Source organism: Taeniopygia guttata, chromosome 4, assembly GCF_048771995.1.
Source record: "Taeniopygia guttata chromosome 4, bTaeGut7.mat, whole genome shotgun sequence".
Classification (NCBI taxonomy): Eukaryota; Metazoa; Chordata; class Aves; order Passeriformes; family Estrildidae; genus Taeniopygia; species Taeniopygia guttata.
In genome coordinates, this window is record NC_133028.1 from 51,309,317 (window position 1) to 51,326,968 (window position 17,652).

Genomic DNA, 17,652 nt, shown 5'->3' on the forward strand with positions numbered 1-17,652 from the left:
CAAAAATTCGAAGTTACTTTGACACTCAAGAACAGCAGCAGCAAAAGTAACCGATTTCCTCTAAAACCTTGACTGCAGCAATTTTGGAAGGGCTGCTTTAGGAATATCTCTTCAACACGCAGAAAGACAGCAAGAGGTTGAAGACAGCTATGTGTGGTCCTGATTAACATCCAGATGAGGTTACTGGTGCATATCACAAAGCACTTCCTCCTCTTCATGGGACAACTGGCAAAATGAACTCAGATCTGTTGTGCCGCAGTGAGGCCCCTCTGATGACACAGATTTTGGCTCCATTTTATTCAAGCCTTTCAACAACCTTTACTCTTCCTCCCAGTGTGAATAAAAGTGATGGGGGAATGGCCAAACTGGTATCTTCTGCATGCTTTTTAACCAACACTTTTCTTGTAGACTCCATTTATCGATGAACAGAAATCAAGCCAATGAAGCTGCTACCTTCTTTATGCCATTTAACCCCATAACATTATAAATGCCTCATGGGCAAATGACACCTAAACCCCTTGTGCTCTCCTGAATCATAATAGCCTGAGGTGGCTGAGGGAAGGAAGACACGAGCATTTCCATGATGTTGGGATTGCAGAAGGGATCTTGTGGCAGGCTCCAGAAGCCAACCCCACACACTGGGCAGCAAGAAACTGGAATACATAGTTGACTCATGCCCAGGCAGGTCAAGAATCTGTCAGGAAACTAAAAGCCAGAAGACATCTCTGGACCCACTTCTCCACCTCACCTGTAACACCAGCTACAGAATTTTCCCTAGAAGCCTGCAGTGCTTTTTGGGTTGGAAACCCAAAGCATGCATGTGCTGCTGACTGTATTTATTCAGGAATCCAGGGACACCCAGTTGCTCATAAAAGAGCAGCTTGTTTCTTGATGCTGAAGAATTTCGTGCAACTGCACCAATAAAGCAAAAGCTGCCTGTATACAGCCCTGCTTTTCTGGTAACAGAAACCAAGTGCTGGGCACAGTAAACCCAGGACATACTACACTCTGGCAAGGACTGGCAGAGTTCAGAAAAATGGGAAGGAAAAGGATGGTTACAGATTTGCAATGCAATATTAATGCAATTCAAAACAGAGACAAGCTATCCCTATAGCAACTTATAGCACCTGCTTTAGAATCCAAAGCTCTTATCATTTGTCACTTGGAGCTCTCTGACAAACATACTGTATATTCACTAGTTTTCTGCTTTTTTTAGCTTGTGGGTTTTTTTGGTTCCTAACTCTTATTTCTTTTATTCCTATCCCTTCATTTGCTTTATGAATCATAAACCCTGTTAGAGTCACAGGTAATAACTGAACAGCAGTTCTCTTAAATGATAGCTAAGAGCAAAAACTCCTAGTAGAATTATTTCAACAGTAAGGCACAAGTCTTCAGGCTAAGAAAAGGAAAGACAAAACTTAAAGGCAGTAAAAATTGTGTTATTGCAAAACCACCTTCCTCTTTCTGATAAAACAGGCAACAAATTAAAGGACTTAAACCTATTAGCAGAAACTGAAAAAAATGGCACTAGAAAACCAACTCTGATTCAGTTTGAGTGGTTAGCTATCTTGAATACTGGTGAGGTTATTTCCTAATTCATAATGCCCATTGTTATGCACAGTGTTTCCTAGAATTGACACTAATATTACTTAAATGTCATTGTGTTTAAGTCTAAACTATTTGCATGCCCCCACCTCAAGGCTATGCTTTCCCACAAGCACAGCAGTTACACATTCCACTACGCTCATCTTTATCCCCTCACTCTGGGTAGTATTTTTCTTCATGAGGAATTCCCTCTTGTGAGGCCTTATCTCCCATATCCAGCCCCCTTCCAATTTCATAGAAAAATTTCTCTCAAGGGAACACGCCCCTGCTGCAGGAGAGAGGCAGATTAGGTAATCATCATCAGGGCAAAGAGGGACAGGAAAATCTCTACAAAACCTCATTTTGTGCCCAGGGAATATGTTCCTTGCTAAAGAAATGGAATTCTGAAATGGAATGTAGAAACAGGAATGGGAAAATTAGGTCATGCAATTAAGAAGAACAAGTACACAAGTGAATGAGTGACAGAGCAGGCATTCAGAGCTTGCAGCAGCACTGGAGGCACTCCATCCTGTGGATGAGGTCAGGAACCAGTTGACGTCAATGACTACGGCATCCAAAATCCTGCACTTCACTCATCTGCCTCCATCCCAGCGCCAAAATTGTGCCTTACATTTGCAAGGAGGAAGCAGTGGGAGAACACCCCAGCAGTCTGGCCTTCCACAGCAGTAGGGGGATACAAAGTAAAGCATCAACACCAGCTGATTTGCCTTAAATCCTTCCTTTGACTGCTGTCATCAGAGTTTCCTGTGAGTAATTTCCAATTATTTCATCCCACACCATCCAGAAAAGACGTATAAAACTGATCTGGGCTGTCAACTGCAACAGCAGCAGTTTTCATCAGTTCAGGTATCAAAACTAATTAATATGATTTTAAGTTTCAATGATCAGCAGCTTCTACATTTTAAAGCTGAAGTGGAGATGCGTCAATGGAAGAAAATGCTCCCAGAGAGGAGCTACTCAACTGGATAGTGAGTATCACATTCCCTCTGACATAAGAGGGATAGTGATACTTTTATCCAGAGAGATAGTGCAAGAATTCAAGCCTCCAAGCTTTAAGTGCACACCTCATGGAAACTATCTTTAGGTTTTCACATTGAAAGTGAATTGCATTTCTAGATATTTACACCAAATTTATTCTATCAGTCAAAAACACCTACTCATCTGTATTTTGTTCCTAAGCTCAATTATTTAACCAGCAGTTCAGAAGTTTTGTAAAACTATCCAAAAAAGGACATCCTCTGAGGGTAGTAATCTCTAGCTTAAAAATTATAATTTACACAATAATTGCATACTGCAAAGAAAATGGGATGGAGCACCTCAACATTTCCAGGGCAAGAGTTAGCACTACTAAAGCACCTGATTGATGGAGTTTGACTGTCTGGTAAAGGCCTGTTTCTATTTGAGCTCTCTGGATGCCATACAAACATCTCTGCTAGCCAGTTCTCTTAGGCTAACAATCACTGGCTCATACATCTTTGACACAAAGTAGAAAGCTGTCTGGGAAAGGTCAGCCATCTCCTCCAAGCAAGTCTGTGTTTCTTTCTTCTGGTAACAAGTCTGAAGATCCAAAACCGCAGGGTGCTGAACTGTGATGCACATCGACACAAGCTGAGCCTTATGCAAAAATCACCTTACAGAAACAACTCATATGCTCACAATTGTACTTTTCCTTGTGTGTTTTTCCAGTGCCAAGGCTTGGGTTCTTAGTATTTACAGGACTACAATCGATCTGCACAATACCAAACTAATTTAATTTACTAATTATGCTCTCAAAGGAGATTAACATAAACCCCAGCTACAGTGGCTTTTGATTCTAGCCAGCTGCCAAAATATGACAGCTGGAAAGTGGAGAGAAGATAATGTATTCATAGCTGACAGAAGTTGTTATTTAATAAGCTTTCAGTGGCAATTTTCACAGCTTAGTACGCTGACAGACACGTCCTAGCAAATCTGGCTTCGGCACTTCTGGCCTGTACTGTCCCCAGGTACCTGCCACCACTGTGCCAGCAGACCCAGTGCCATGGCCAAGCCTGTTGGGATGAGAGGAAACTCCCTGTTCAGCTTCAAGCAGAGATGACCAAGAGGGGACCTCACCAATGTCAGAAACTGATGCACAGGAAGTTCCACATGAATGTGAAGAAGAACTTCTCTACTGTGTGGGTGACTGAGCACTGGAACAGGTTGCCCAGAGAGGTTGCAGTGTGTCACTCACTGGAGATACCCAAGAACCGTCTGGACACAATCCTTTGCCATGCGCTCTGGGATGACACTGACTGAGCAGGGAAGTTGGACCAGCAGACACACTGTAGTCCTTTCCAATCAGACCCATTCTGTGAGTCTATGAATTTATCGAGATGTCTTTGATCTTCAAAGCTTTACAAGGCTTCCATTTCCTTATCAGTCTAATAAAAGCAAGGCCAACCCTACTTCCACAAGCTCTGTGGTTTGTAAATCTCCTCTGACTTTTTTGTTTGCTTTTCTTTGATTTTGGCCCTCCTTTTAAAGGCATTAGGTAAAGAAAATTAGAACAGCACAGAAGGTATTGCTCAGATGCACATACAAATTGTAGACAAACAATCCCATTAACCTGTCACCCCATGTCTTTCACAATCTAATGCAAAGTCTAGAACCACAAAAAGAAGTGGTAGAAAACACTGGACTCAAAACTACACCTGGCGTCATATGTAAGATGCACATTAAACAGAAAAATCTTTATAGCAGATGCACTATAAACTTTGAGATTGAGCTGTTCTGCTTGGCAGAGGGAGCTTTCGTACAGCAAAGCTGCTTTTGTTTTTCAAGGGTTCTGAACAAAATGTCCTATAGCTGGAGTTTCCACCAAAGTGATACAATCTTGTAATAACAAGAATACACCTTTGTGTGTGCATTTTTTTATATTTAAAGCATTTTGTCTTGGCTCTACAGAATTTCTTTTAAAAAAATCTCAAATGATATTGCTACCAATACAGCATCATACTTAGAGACACTTGGATCATTTTCTCCACAGCTTGAATAAATTTTGGGTGCAAGAATAATTAAACATAACCCAATTACATCCATAAATACAAAAGCTACATAAACAGGGACTCTTATTCTCCTGAAATTGATGTACTCTATGTTAATCCAGGCTTAGCATCTAAATCACTAGCTAGGTCTTTAAAAGAACTATGAAATAATTAGCACAAAATAAAAGTTTCTGTTGCCTTCCCAGGGCAAGTAGTTCACATTGTTTTATTACTTGTCAGGGAAAAAAACAGATACTGAGTTAGATCATTCCTTAATATAGCCCAGGATAAGTCAAACTTATTTTATATCCAGTTAACATGCAAACCATTTGACCTTTCCAACAGGACTACTAGAGACCTGGCAAGATCTACTTTTTAGCCTATGGGACTTCACACAAGGCATTACATTTTACTTTAGGGCTTTGCTACAGGCACAGCTGACAGCAGTTGCAAGAGTTCATTTGTTCAAGTACTTTCAGCTATTTCTTGCATTTACATCTACTAAGCTTAACTGTTTAAGCTGAAGTTTCAAATAAAAAAGTAACTCAAAATGAGAAAAAAACTTTAATATTAATCCATAATGGTAAAATATTATGGACTATTCCATTTGAAATTTTGGTCTACAAGTCTCTGTGCTCTGTGGCTACTTACTCAGTAGTTTTGGCATACAGCTTTTGGTGCAGCACTTATTAATCTGCTTTTTTGTATCATGATATGATCATCAACTTATAGTATGTCATTTTGTCCCCATACTACCTCTCTACCTGGGAGAGCATACCCAAACAGCTACACAAAACTGCACCGGTGTCATGAAGTGACAAAAGATGAAAAGCTACTGGGTATGGGACACCACCTGAGTAACTGACAGTGTTGAAAGGTGAGCAATGAAAGAAGCAAATAAATGGGAAGAGGGAGGGAATCCATGTCAGCTCTTCTAAGATAGTACCTCTCTCTGCAAATTCAGCTTGAGGACCGCACATAGCAAAGGAACCTGAAGAGGTACTTCTGTCGTATTTTCACTGCTGTCACTGCCCTAAAGACTTGAGTCATACAAACTCATGGAACACAGGCCTTAGCAGTGGCCTCCATCTCTCCTGCCTCTATTCTTGTAACATCCACCTGCAGAAGCAAACCAACTTGACAGAACAATGGGCTGAGGCCAACTGTATGAGGTTCAACAAGGAAAAGTTCCCGCACTTGGGTCACAACAACCCCGCAAAATGCGACAGGCTTGGGGTAGAGTGGCTGGAAAATGGGCTGGTGGAAAAGGACCTGGGGGTGCTGGTTGACAGCAGCTGAACATGAGCCAGTGTATGCCAAGAAGGCTAATGGCATCCCAGCTTCTGTCAAAATCACCTTGGCCAGCAGGACCAAATAAGGGACCCTGTACTCATGACTGGTGGGGCCACACCTTGAGTTCTGTGTCCAGTTTTGGGCTGCTCATGACAAGAAAGACACTGAGGCGCCAGAAAGTGTCCAGAAAAGGGCAAGGGAGCTGATGAAGGGTCTGGAGCACAAGTCTCATGGGGAGCAGCAGGGGAAGCCACGGGTGTTTAACCTGGAGGAAAGGAAGCTCAGGAGAACATTATTGCTCTCTACAGCTACCTGAAAGGAGGCTGTAGTAAGGTGAGAGTCAGCTTCTCCCAATAAACAAACAGGACAAGAGGAGATGGCCTCAGGTTCTGCCAAGGGAGGTTTATATCGGATACAAAGAAAATTCTTCACCAAAGGGGCTATGAAGCATTGGAATAGGCTGCCCAAGAAAGCGGTTGAGAAAGTGGTTGAGTCACCATCCCGAGAGACATTTAAAAGATGTGTAGATGTGGCACTTCAGGACATGGTTTAGTGGTGGACTTGGCACTGCTGAGTTAGTGGTTGGACGTGACGATCTTATAGGACTTTTCCAACCTAAATGATTCAATGATTCTGTTCCTCGTATTTGTTCAAACTAACCTCAGCCTCAATTTTCATTTTTTATGACCACTGGCAGGAAGCATATCACCTTCCCCATATTTCCACTGCCTTAGGCATATGAGAAACAGCTTTCTCATAGGAGAAACACTTTCCCTTATATTGGTGACATATGAAATCTATTCTTAAAAAGTCAAAACAAATAATAACTAAAAAAAAAAAGCCAGCAATGTTATCTCCTGGCTCCATACCAAAGCCAAACAAACAATCCTTTCAGCACCATGTCTCTTCTCACAATGCCTTTTGATAGCCATCAGCCAATGAATAATGAGAAAAACAGTTACACTAAAAATAGCTTATCCAAATGGTGGGGAAGTCGACAGAAGCTGTCAGGCCTCCAGGGCAAGATACTTGCAAAGAAAACATGTCTAATATTTTGCAGTTACTATTCAGTAAATGCTCCTGTCTTTTGGCCTCTGGAAGGACTGCAAATTTTACATCTGCTCTGAACATCTAATCAGAGTTTATTTTTTCACTACATCTATCTTTGAGAAGTAGACACTGCAAACAAATACTTTCGTTTTTCCATCATGAAATATTTAGCTTATATTCCTCATACTGTAACTAAACTGTCACTTATAAGAGAAAAAAGAAGAAACAGCATTTTTTAATGTAAAAAGAATGTGCTCACATATAACATCAGATAACCCTCAGCTACAAACTCTTTGGTTCCTTTTTCTCCCAATACAGCCAGCTTCACCTATTTGGTGGAATGACATCAGCAGAGAAACTGTTGTTGTTTTTTTTTAAAAAAAGCTTCTTACACAGTCTGAAGAGGCTGTCATGAACAGAACGAGATGCAGACACTTTTCTTACAGCTCTTCTCCCCCATGCCCTCCCTTCTTCCCAAGCCGACACACCAGTGCTGGTCTGTCATTCTTTAAACCACACAGCAGAACAGACAAGGGAAGGAAAACAAATGGTCAGAGGAAACAGCCCTTTTCCCAATTTTCAGCACAAAGATGTTAAACCATAGTGAGACAAGAGGCAGCCAGGAAATTACATCCATACCAATGGATCTCTCTCTCCATCTTTAGGTTAAACTGAGGAGATCTCTAAAGACTCTTGCCTGCAACTACACTAACTTTGAAGCACTAGCCAGTACTCTTAGGCCTTTGAGAACACTTGCTCATATTAAACCACTTGTGCAGCTGGGAACTTTGTAATTATCCAAAGGAAAGCCTTTGCTCCTTCAGGACTTGGTGCACAGAGTATAGACTTTGGCACTGGTAGTTCATTTGTCATTGTCAGTATATTTTTCAGTAAAGCACATCTTGTAAACAACATTAAACAGAACTCACTAACACTTCTTGCTTGGTATCTTGGCAAATCCCAGTCATTTCATAAGCACTGATAGCTCCTGTAAAATACAGCATTTGCTGCCCCAGGAGCAGCATCAGCAGGTACAGGCTGTGATGTCTAACAGCATCTCTGACCTGTGCCAGGAAGTTAAAGAATTAGAGAAAGGTTGGGATTAGAAGAAATGTCTGGAGAGCATCTGGTTCAACCCTGCTGTTAAAGCAGGCTAACTTGTGACAGCTAGCACAGGATTGTCTCCAGGTGAGTTTTGAGTATTTCCAGAGAAGGAGACTCCACAACCTGTTTCATCAGCCTGTTCCAGTGCTCTGCCACCCTTGAAATAAACAAGTTTTTCCTCATCTTGAGATGGAGCTTCCCGTGTTTTAGTTTGTGTCTGCTGTCACTTGTTCTGGGCACAGGCTATGTCTTCTCCAGGTTCAACTCTCTTGGACTTCCCTCAAAAAAGAGATGCTTCAGTTCCCTACTCATCTTCACAGTCCTTTTTTGGAACGCCTCAGCATTTGTCTTTCTTGTACTGAGGAGCCCAGAACTGGGCACAGCACTCCAGATGCAGCCTCACCAGGTCTCAGTACAGGAGCAGAATCACATTGCTCTTCCTAACACATCCCAGGATACCGCTGGTCTTCTTGGCCACCAAGACACACCGCTGGCTCACAGTTTGCTGTCCTCCAGGACTTTCTTGGAGAGCTGCTGTCCAGCAGATCAGTCCCCAGCCTGTGCTGGTGCATGGGGTTGTTCCTCCCCAGGTGAAGGACCCTGTATTAGTGTTCTCTTGAACTTCATTATGCTCCTCTCTGCCCAGTGCTCCAGCCTGACCAGATCTCGCTAAATGGCAGCACAGCCTACTTGTGTGCCAGCCACTCACTCTTCCCAGCTTTCTACTACCAGCAAACTTGCTGAGGGGACACTCCATCCCTTCACCCAGGCCACTGATGAATAAGTTTAACAGGACTGGACCCAGGATTGGCTCCTGGGGAGATCTGCTGGCTGCAGGCCTCTAATTGACCTCTGTGCCATTGATCACAATCCTGAGCTCTGCCATTCAGCCAGTTCCCAATCCACCTCAGCTGCAGCAGTGGAATGCATCTTCAGCTGCATTTTGTGCAAACCATCACAACCAGTAACAAATCAACCCAGCACACCAATGCCAGCAGCTGCCTGCTAGGGTTTAGTTAGGAGCTCTCAGCAGCTTCCAGGATGAAGCGTAAAGTTACTGACACAATTATCACTGGCCAGGCCAACAGTTCTAGTGTTTCTTTCCTATTCACATACCTGCATGAAAGACTATTTCCCCAGCCCTCCATTAAAATAACTTATTTCATACTTAAACAAAACTTGATTTTACTGGAAATTATAAATACAGCTTAATAAAATAACTCACACAAATGCAAGGGCAAGAGGCTCACCAGACTACAGTCAGTCAAAGCTGACATGCTCCAGGTCCATTCAAAACATCATTTTCCTTTATTGTCTTCTCACTATTTTCACACATATTAATGACCTCCCAACACCAGTATAAAGAACATCAAGATGCTCATGTGGGATGAATACTGAGCAGCTGATGTGCTGTACTTGCACATTGCCTACTTCATCCCAAGGTGGGCTGCTCTCCCACCTACTCCTTGAGTGCACTTATTGCCAACAGACTTATTATTATTAGTCTTCTGTCAACTATAAGCTTGCAACTTCAACACAAAAGCATCCATGAAACAGCTGAAATAATGAAAACTGAGAAAACTGCAAAACCAAGTGGTTATTTCTGAGGCAGGACTGGTGTTTGTTTGTTTTGGGTATTTTGAGGAAGAAAAGTGATCAGTGAAGCAGAAAGAAGCTGGCAGTGTGGGAAACACACTGAAAGAAGCTGCAGTAGAAAAACAGAGCTGTCAGTCAGGTTGAGCATTTCAACAGGACTGTATTCCATTTAATTCCTACATCAAGAGAAAAACAGCAAAACATCTTCTGAAAGACAATAGCTAAACTTACCACCAAGATTCAACAAGAAAGTAACTTAAATATAGGAAAACAGCTGATGTATTTGCATTAGGTGGGAGGATATATACTGACTACAGACTATGTTAATCTTCAAACTGCAGCCTTGCTTAACTATATCCTTGTTTCTAGTCATAAATATTGCCATAAAACAGAGAGAAGTACCTTTAAGAGACTACATCACAGAAAGTTTTATAGGTTACTAACATATCAAGCACACATTTGGAACAAGTATCCAAACCTCTCACAGGTCATCCCAAAACAATGAATACATCATCAATACCAAACACCATTTATTTCAATCTGCAGAAGACAGCAGTTTTGACAGTTCTAATATTAGTCATGCTGACTGAGATTATTCTGGCTTTGTTAAAGAAGCATGGGGAACTAATCAACTTGCCAAAAAGTAAAGCAAATATAATATTAATTCAATGTCGAAAGAAGTATAGATAGTTTTAAAAGCTACTGTGTTGCACTCAAATAATAAAGATGTTGTAGATATGATTAACCCCAAATTCTGTTAAAACAGAATTCAGCGCACCTGAGAGCCGCTTCGTGAATCCTACCTAGCAATATTCCAAAACCACATCTGTTCCTTCTAGCAAATGAGAATACACTCTTGCACAAACAAATCTTGCTCTCATCTCCTCTAGCTTTCCCCTTTTTTTTAATTTTTGCATCATAGTATAGGTCTTGAAGGAACAAGGACAACAGTTGCTTCTTTAATTAATGTAAACCATCATGAGGAAACAGTAAGAACAGCAACTCAGAATAATCTAAGTTTGCACACCTGGGCTCTAGCAATTTCTGTATTCGTCACTGCAGACTAGCTGCTCACAGTTTGCAATCTCTCATTACACAAATGCCACTTCAGAATTAACTACCTGGAAGCCCTACAGTACACTTACACGTGGCAGCCTGAGGCACTTCAACACTTGGCTGTTAATAAACCTCAACCCACCCTTCAGCCCTTATTACTTTCAGAGTAACTTCCTTCCCACAGGCCCTTGCTTCATGGGAACCATAGCGCCCATCACATTTCCCAGTGTTAAATTCCTGACCTGTGCAATGGCACTCTGGAGGGCTCAGAAAAGTGCCTTCACCAGGCAGGGACAAGGACTGGGAAAAGCCACCCTATTGAAGTCCAGCCATATAAAAGTTCACAAAACAAATGCCACATGCATTGATGTTGTATGGACATATATACGAAATGCACACATGTTATGTATGTATGGATACAAAACTATGTGCATATATGGCATATACTTAAACTGCTATATGTAATAACCATCACATCACAGAAACCCCAACATCACGACTATTGCTTCCCATGAAATGTGTACAGCTGTATAATCAAACATAGGAACTTTACAGCACTCAGCTCTATAAAGTGACTGACATTACCCTGCAATAATTATTGCTATTGGTCATGAAGTTCTGACTAGTCTGCAATATACTAATTTATGAAAACTTAAATGCTACCCGTGAACTAATGTTAACCTTAGCTGACCATAAGAATTTCAACTGAAGGACACAAAACAGACTGATTTTACCCTACAGAGGCAACAAGGAATACGCCCGTTTAAACTGTATCCTGTTCAAACTCAAGAAACTTACTAAAAACTGTGAGATCTCAATTTGTTCAAATCGTTAGTGAAGAAATTAACTTTTCAGATAAACATCTTTAGAAATCAGTGTATTCTCCGTATTTCACAAACTACGCTTTATTTAAATCTAATTTCAAGGAGTTTAAACTAAAGCAGGAAATTAGCCCTCAGCAGCCCAGCATTCATCTTCAGCATCTAGAGGACAAATTAAAAACAAAACCAAAGAGTCCTCCTTGCCAAGGAACATAATTATGCTGTCTCATTACTGTTTTGCTAAAATAATTTAATTAGCAGCCTTCAGATACAGGAAGGAATTTATGCTACATCAGGAAAAGAATTACTTGGGGGGGTGAATTGTACACAGTGTTCTAGCATACCAGGAACATGGGTGTTGAATTCTTCCAGTAAAAACTATCGGGCCAAAGCTGGATTGGCATACCAGAACGAAGCTTTTTTTTTTGATCCAAAGGGCGGGGGGGGAGGGGGGCGGGGGGGGAATAAAAAAAAAGGCACCAGGCAGTCTAATACTTGCATACTTTTAACTGCAAGTAGGAAGACATAGCGCAGGAGCGGTGCTGAGGTGAAGTGGAGATTGTGCTTCCCCGCCCATGCATGAATTAAAGCCCCAAAACCACACCAGACCCTGTCTTTCATTATGTTCTGCTCCTGTGGGCACTGACATTTGTCATTAGGGAATCCCATAACCGAGGCTTTTATAGGTAGTTCTTTAGGCCAGTTCCTCCAGGCTACTCCATGCGACAGCGAATTTGATTCCTGCAATAAAGTTGTAGTCTAGGCTAATTCCAACATATGTTTCCTCTTTTAGATGGGAAGCCTGCTTACAGCAGGACTGCACTCACGATCTCCTGGATAACAGAGGTCTGTACAAAAAAAGTATTACCCTTTCTGAAGCTGGTTGTTTCACATGGCTGACTGCCTATAGTGCTTAACTGCTCGTCAGTATCACGCACAAGGACCCTGTGCTTTTGTAAATCCTTGTCATGAAAGCCCCTGCACCATCAAATCAGTAGAGTGCCATCCACATCCCCAGCTCAAATTTCTCATTAGCGTGCAAGTAACCAGTTACTGAACAAGAAACTGAATTACAGTTCAGCTTTAAAGTCCCTGCAATCCAGGAATAAACTGCTTTTCAACCCCTTCTTGTCTCAGATATTAACTGTCCTAATCAGTACACAGGCATTTCTACAGATCTCCAATCTATTTTAGCCATATAAAAAGAATTTTTCAGAGCCAAGTTGTACTTTAATTTCACCAGCATAATCCACCAGTGGATAAGATAAGCCAAGACTAAACAAACTGGAAGGGTTTGAAACACTAGTTAAGATTAGCTAAAAATATCACCATGATGCATAAACCCAAATAGAAACCTGCTCCATCTCCCAAGGCAGTATCAATTCTGCCATCCCAACAGGTGTAGAAAATAATTCATCTTTGTCACTAAACTCCATGAAAATACAGAAGGGAGAGGAGAGCTGTTGACAGAGGAGGGGCCATTTGTATATAAATGATTCCACCTGGCTAATCAGATTTAAAGGTATCAGGGTACAGAGCTATCAAAAGCCAGTCCCTTCACCAGTGATCCTAGAAATTCAATACTGCAAAGTTTGTCCCTATATTTTACGTGCAAAGTACTTCAGCCATCTGCAAAAGGCTTTGAAACTTAGCCCACACTGAAAGACAAGCCTTCCTGAAAACACAGTTTTAAAGTAGGAAACTAGTTAGACAGTGCTGGGTACAAAGATCGTATTTGTTTTGACTTATTTCCTCAAATCCTTTGAATACCAGTTCAGAGCACATACTCTATAAAACACTCATGAGAAACTGGCACGTTCACTCAGGCACATATTGCTGAACTGCTATTTACAACTGCTGTCATTTAAGTACCTTTTTATTACAAATGGTAGGATTTGTAATAACAGACACCACAAGATACTCAGGCAGCTAAGAGTTGCTGAATAAACACGTGTAACATGAGTGATTTTTCCCCACTGCTTCCCATTTGAAATGCACAGGCTCAGCCCAGCAAAGTAAATTGCTTGTTTCCTGTCAGCCTTCAACCTCTACATCTCTATTTTCTGGGTGGGAACAGGGAAGGGAATTCGAGCGTAATTTTTTTTGTTATTTGACTAAACAAATACAGATAACAAATGCAGAAAAACCGTTTCAAATGAACAAGTCCTTCCTAAGATAATTTTCTTGGAGCCTTTATACAATATAGATTTCTTTTCCCCTTTCTATCCCTCTCTCCCCAACCCCTACCATGGGGTCCTCCATGCCACAGGGCAAGTGGAGCCCCAATGTCTATAATTAATGGCTTTGTCTGAAGGTTGTGGGTTGGCCACAGCATAACAGATACCCACATGCAGGAAAAAAAGCAAATGCACTTACCCGAGAGATGGACAGAGGCACATTGAAATCCTTGCCCCCTTGAAGCCTGAAACCCCAGGGAGCTGGCCCGACCAAAGACACGCTGTAGTTGCTCATGATGTTTAGTATTCAAGGACCAAATCCCAAAGGACTGATGCCTGCAGAAGAGGATAAGAGTTTTAATTTAAAGGTGATAAAAAAAAAGGCACTGTCCACAATTTTGGAAACATTCTTTCTTTGGTTGTATTCCCCTCCCCCCAAAACAGCCAAAACCCCCGCACCAGGTCTGTCATGACTTGTGCTTTTATTCCCTGTATGTTGTTTCCCTCCATAGCTTAGGAAGAAACAAAACCTGGAGAACTGCTGCTGCCAAAATATTTGACAACTGCTTTTTACTAGCAAAACACCGTGTGGGGCAGGGGTGGTAAAACCATCCAGCATTAAAGCCCAGCTTAAAAAAAGTCAATATTGAGACAAGCATGAATTGATAGCATCCCTTAAACAGAAGTATGGAAGACATTAGCACTACTAGCACATTCATTTCTAACAAAATTAGTATCATATGCTGCCCTGTCATCAGCTCAAAGCTTATTTCTAAACACAACAACACCAAAAGCATCACAACTTTGCAGCTAATCAGATGAAAATAAAATCCCTGTGACGTTTTTTATTTTTATATCATAGCTTCATAGTGGCAGAACAATGTCACAGATGAGCCCGGTATTAAAACAAATTTTAAAAATGAAAGCTGTGAACTAAAGCAAAACATCCACAGTCACAATTCAATGCTGAGGAAGCAAAACCCACACATCTCCCTCTCCACAAATGTATCCAACAAATTACCTTTAAAAGGCAACTGAGATATTTAAGTGCTGTTCAGCGTCAAAGATAAGAGCTTCAGTTCCACCTCAGATAAGTAATGTTACAATGACATCTTAGGTAGTGGATGCCGTCTATTTTTGTATAGTTGAAGCCCGGCAGGAGCACACCAGGGCAGGCTGGTGTAAGACTACACCGGGGCACAGCCAGATTCCATACTCATATAGGGACATTTAAGGTGGACCTTCAGCCAAGCAGCAGCAGGAGGCTGCAAACCCCACAGAACTCTGAAAAGCCCGGTTTTGGCTGTTCGCACACTGCAGGGTGCCACGTTAGTTTCTCAGAGGCGGTGGATTTTTCCAAATGCAGCCCACCCCCGAGGAACATGAGAGCAGGGCTGCCGCACAGCCCCCATCGATGCAAAGATGTCACTCCCCAAGAAAGTCATCCACAACGCACGTTTTTGGGTTCACCTCCCAAAGCAGCAGAGATCCACTGCTCACACATTTTTCTAAATCAAACAGTGAACTTTATTCACACCGACAGCCACTCAGGTAACCAGAGCAGGGCTACTGGCATTAGGCAGCACAAGATATAAATATATATGTATTAGGAAGCAGAATTTGGAGCTTGTACCAGAGGTGCCTGGGTAACTGGGCCATTCCCAACCCACCACTGCCTGCTAGCATCCAGCAAACGGGCAGCTCTGACCCCAGGCGCTGACTCAACCCACCCTTAAAACCTCGACAAGCATCAATGAACAGCAGGGGATGCACACAAGATTGAGCTCTCCTGTCGCTAAAGAGGAAGAAAAGTCCCCGCCAAGTTTGAGCTAGGATTCTTAGGAGGCTTGCTCACCACTAAAGAGAGAACTAAGCTGTTTAATTGCCCTGCACACAGAATCCTTTTAAAAAGAGGATCTGAATTAGTGACAGATTTCTTTCTGCATAAAAATACACATTCTGTTCACTCCCGCTAAAAGAAATCCACTGCAGTGACAGGTCACTGTAAATTATGAGCTGCAGAAAAGCAAGCCACATCTATTGACCAGCATATAGCGCAGTTGTTTCACACAGGTGAGCAGGCTTTAGCTGGCAATCGAAATCTAAAACACCTGCTTTTTTTTTTTTTTTTTTTAAGTTGAGCATCAACTGGTTACAGCTACAGACCCATGAAAAAGAATGGATTCTGTTAGGAATCGATACCATTCTTTTTCATTTGTAGCAACTAGAAATAGGAGGGAAGAAACTGCACGCTGAAATACCGTGCATCACACTCAGCATCACTCATCTTTCCTTTCTCATCCCTTTGATTCTGGTATATCTGCATCTCTAGCCTGACAGATACACTAAGAAGGAACGTCAAACGAAGAAAACTCGCTCCAAATTTTATTTAACAAATGTCTTATAATATGCCAAGGCAATAGCTAAAGGAAAACACCGCGAACCATGAACTTCACGTGCGGACCATTGTGCAAACAAACCAGCTAAGGGTGAAATTGTGCAACTTTCCTTTAGACGATCAAACGCTTAGTGGACCTGCGTCTGGAAGGGGGAATTTCAAATTCCCGGCCGGAACGCCGGCCCGCACCGCCACCGCCAGGGCGCAGAGCCGCCGGCCCGCAGCACCCAGCGGGGCCCTCCTGCCCCGGGCCGGCCGTGCCAGCACAAGCCCCGCACACCCCGCTCTGCCCCCCTCCCCGCGGCGAGGAGCCCCACGGCCAGCGCAGCCTTGGGAACAGAACTCCCCGCAGGAGCGCTCGGTCTCGGCTCCAGCCGCTCCAGGGGCACCCGGCGTGCAGCCCCGCCGGTGCCACAAAGCCGGGAGCGGGACACACCGGAGCCCTGTGTCCGAGCAGCCCTACGGGCACGGCTGGGGGCGAGGAGCCCCGCAGGTGTCCCGCAGCCCGGGCTCCCCGAAGCGCTGCCCCGGGCCGCGCCCCCGCCGCACCCCGGCACCCCGGCCGGGCGCTCCGCCACCGCGGTAAATTGCGCGTCCTGCTTACAGAAGTTAAACGAAACGAAAACAAGCACCGAGGAGCTTTACAAACCGCGCCCAGCCTACTGACTCTTGGCCTGATTCCCCCCGGTTATTTTCTGTTCGCTTTCGGCCGCCGCGGCACTCACCCGGCGGCGCGGCTCAGCGCGGAGAGGCGAGGACAGCGCAGCGCGTCTGCGAGGCGGCGGCTCCGGCCCCCGCTCTTGTTTTCACTTCCGTCTCCCGCCGCTCCTCCCCTGGCCCGGCCCGGCCCAGCCCTGCCCGGCCGCGGCGGGACGGGGCTGCGGAGCGGGGCAGGGGCCGGAAAGGCCGCGCGGTGCGCGGGTTTGCTGTGCTGTTTGATTCGTTTTGGTTTGTTTTTAGCAGGGGAGCGCTCGCTTTCGCCCCGCTTTGCTTTACGCGCACGCAGCTGCGGGCGCACCTGAGAAGCGCGAGGGCAGCGGGAAGGGGCCGCTCCCCTGTGCCCGGCCTGAGGGAAGAGCTGCGGTGCCGGGCAGGGACGGGGGCAAGCTGCGTGGGCAGCCTGAAGCGGAGCAGGACAGCCTAGGAAAAGAGGGAGTTTGGTTGATTTAATAGGGAGTAGCCTGAGGAATGACAGGGATGTACCCCCCCGCCCCGAGGACATCAAAGTGCGGGAACGGCGGCGAGGCAGAAGAGCTGTTGAGGCTGACAGAAGGCTGGCACAAGAACAAACAGGTGTAGAGTAGCCATGCATAAGTTCAGCTCCGAAATTGGAAGGGATCCGCCAGAAATTAAGGTCTCTGGCACAGCCTCACTGGAGGAGTGCATCCATTAAATGAACCAGGTTCTAAGGTGATGCTTGATCAGATTGTTACAGGACTAATTCTTTAACAGGAGGAGTATCCAGCTGGGAATCTGTGGAGCGGGGCAGGCTGGCTGGGACAGCACTGCTGGGCCTGCCAGCGCCAGCCACTGCCGCTGCCTTGGGA

General features: G+C 43.9%; 1 protein-coding gene across 13 annotated transcripts in view; it reads right to left on the minus strand.

Annotated features, from left to right (window-relative positions):
• PDLIM5 (PDZ and LIM domain 5) overlaps window positions 1-17,110 on the minus strand; it is a 124,085-nt gene extending 106,975 nt beyond the window's left edge. For 2 of the 13 annotated variants that reach the window (XM_072928577.1, XM_072928575.1), the window contains exons 1-2: window positions 16,831-17,110; window positions 13,907-14,043 (exon numbers count right to left, since the gene is read on the minus strand). In XM_072928577.1, the coding sequence (XP_072784678.1) occupies window positions 13,907-14,002 (96 nt within the window). In that variant the 5' untranslated portion in view covers window positions 14,003-14,043; window positions 16,831-17,110. Of the gene's footprint in view, window positions 1-13,906; window positions 14,044-14,728; window positions 15,034-16,830 lie in introns of those variants that run through there. The other 11 variants (XM_072928580.1, XM_072928579.1, XM_032748198.3 and 8 more) reach the window with 8 other exon arrangements.
• Between the last annotated feature and the right edge of the window lie 542 nt (window positions 17,111-17,652).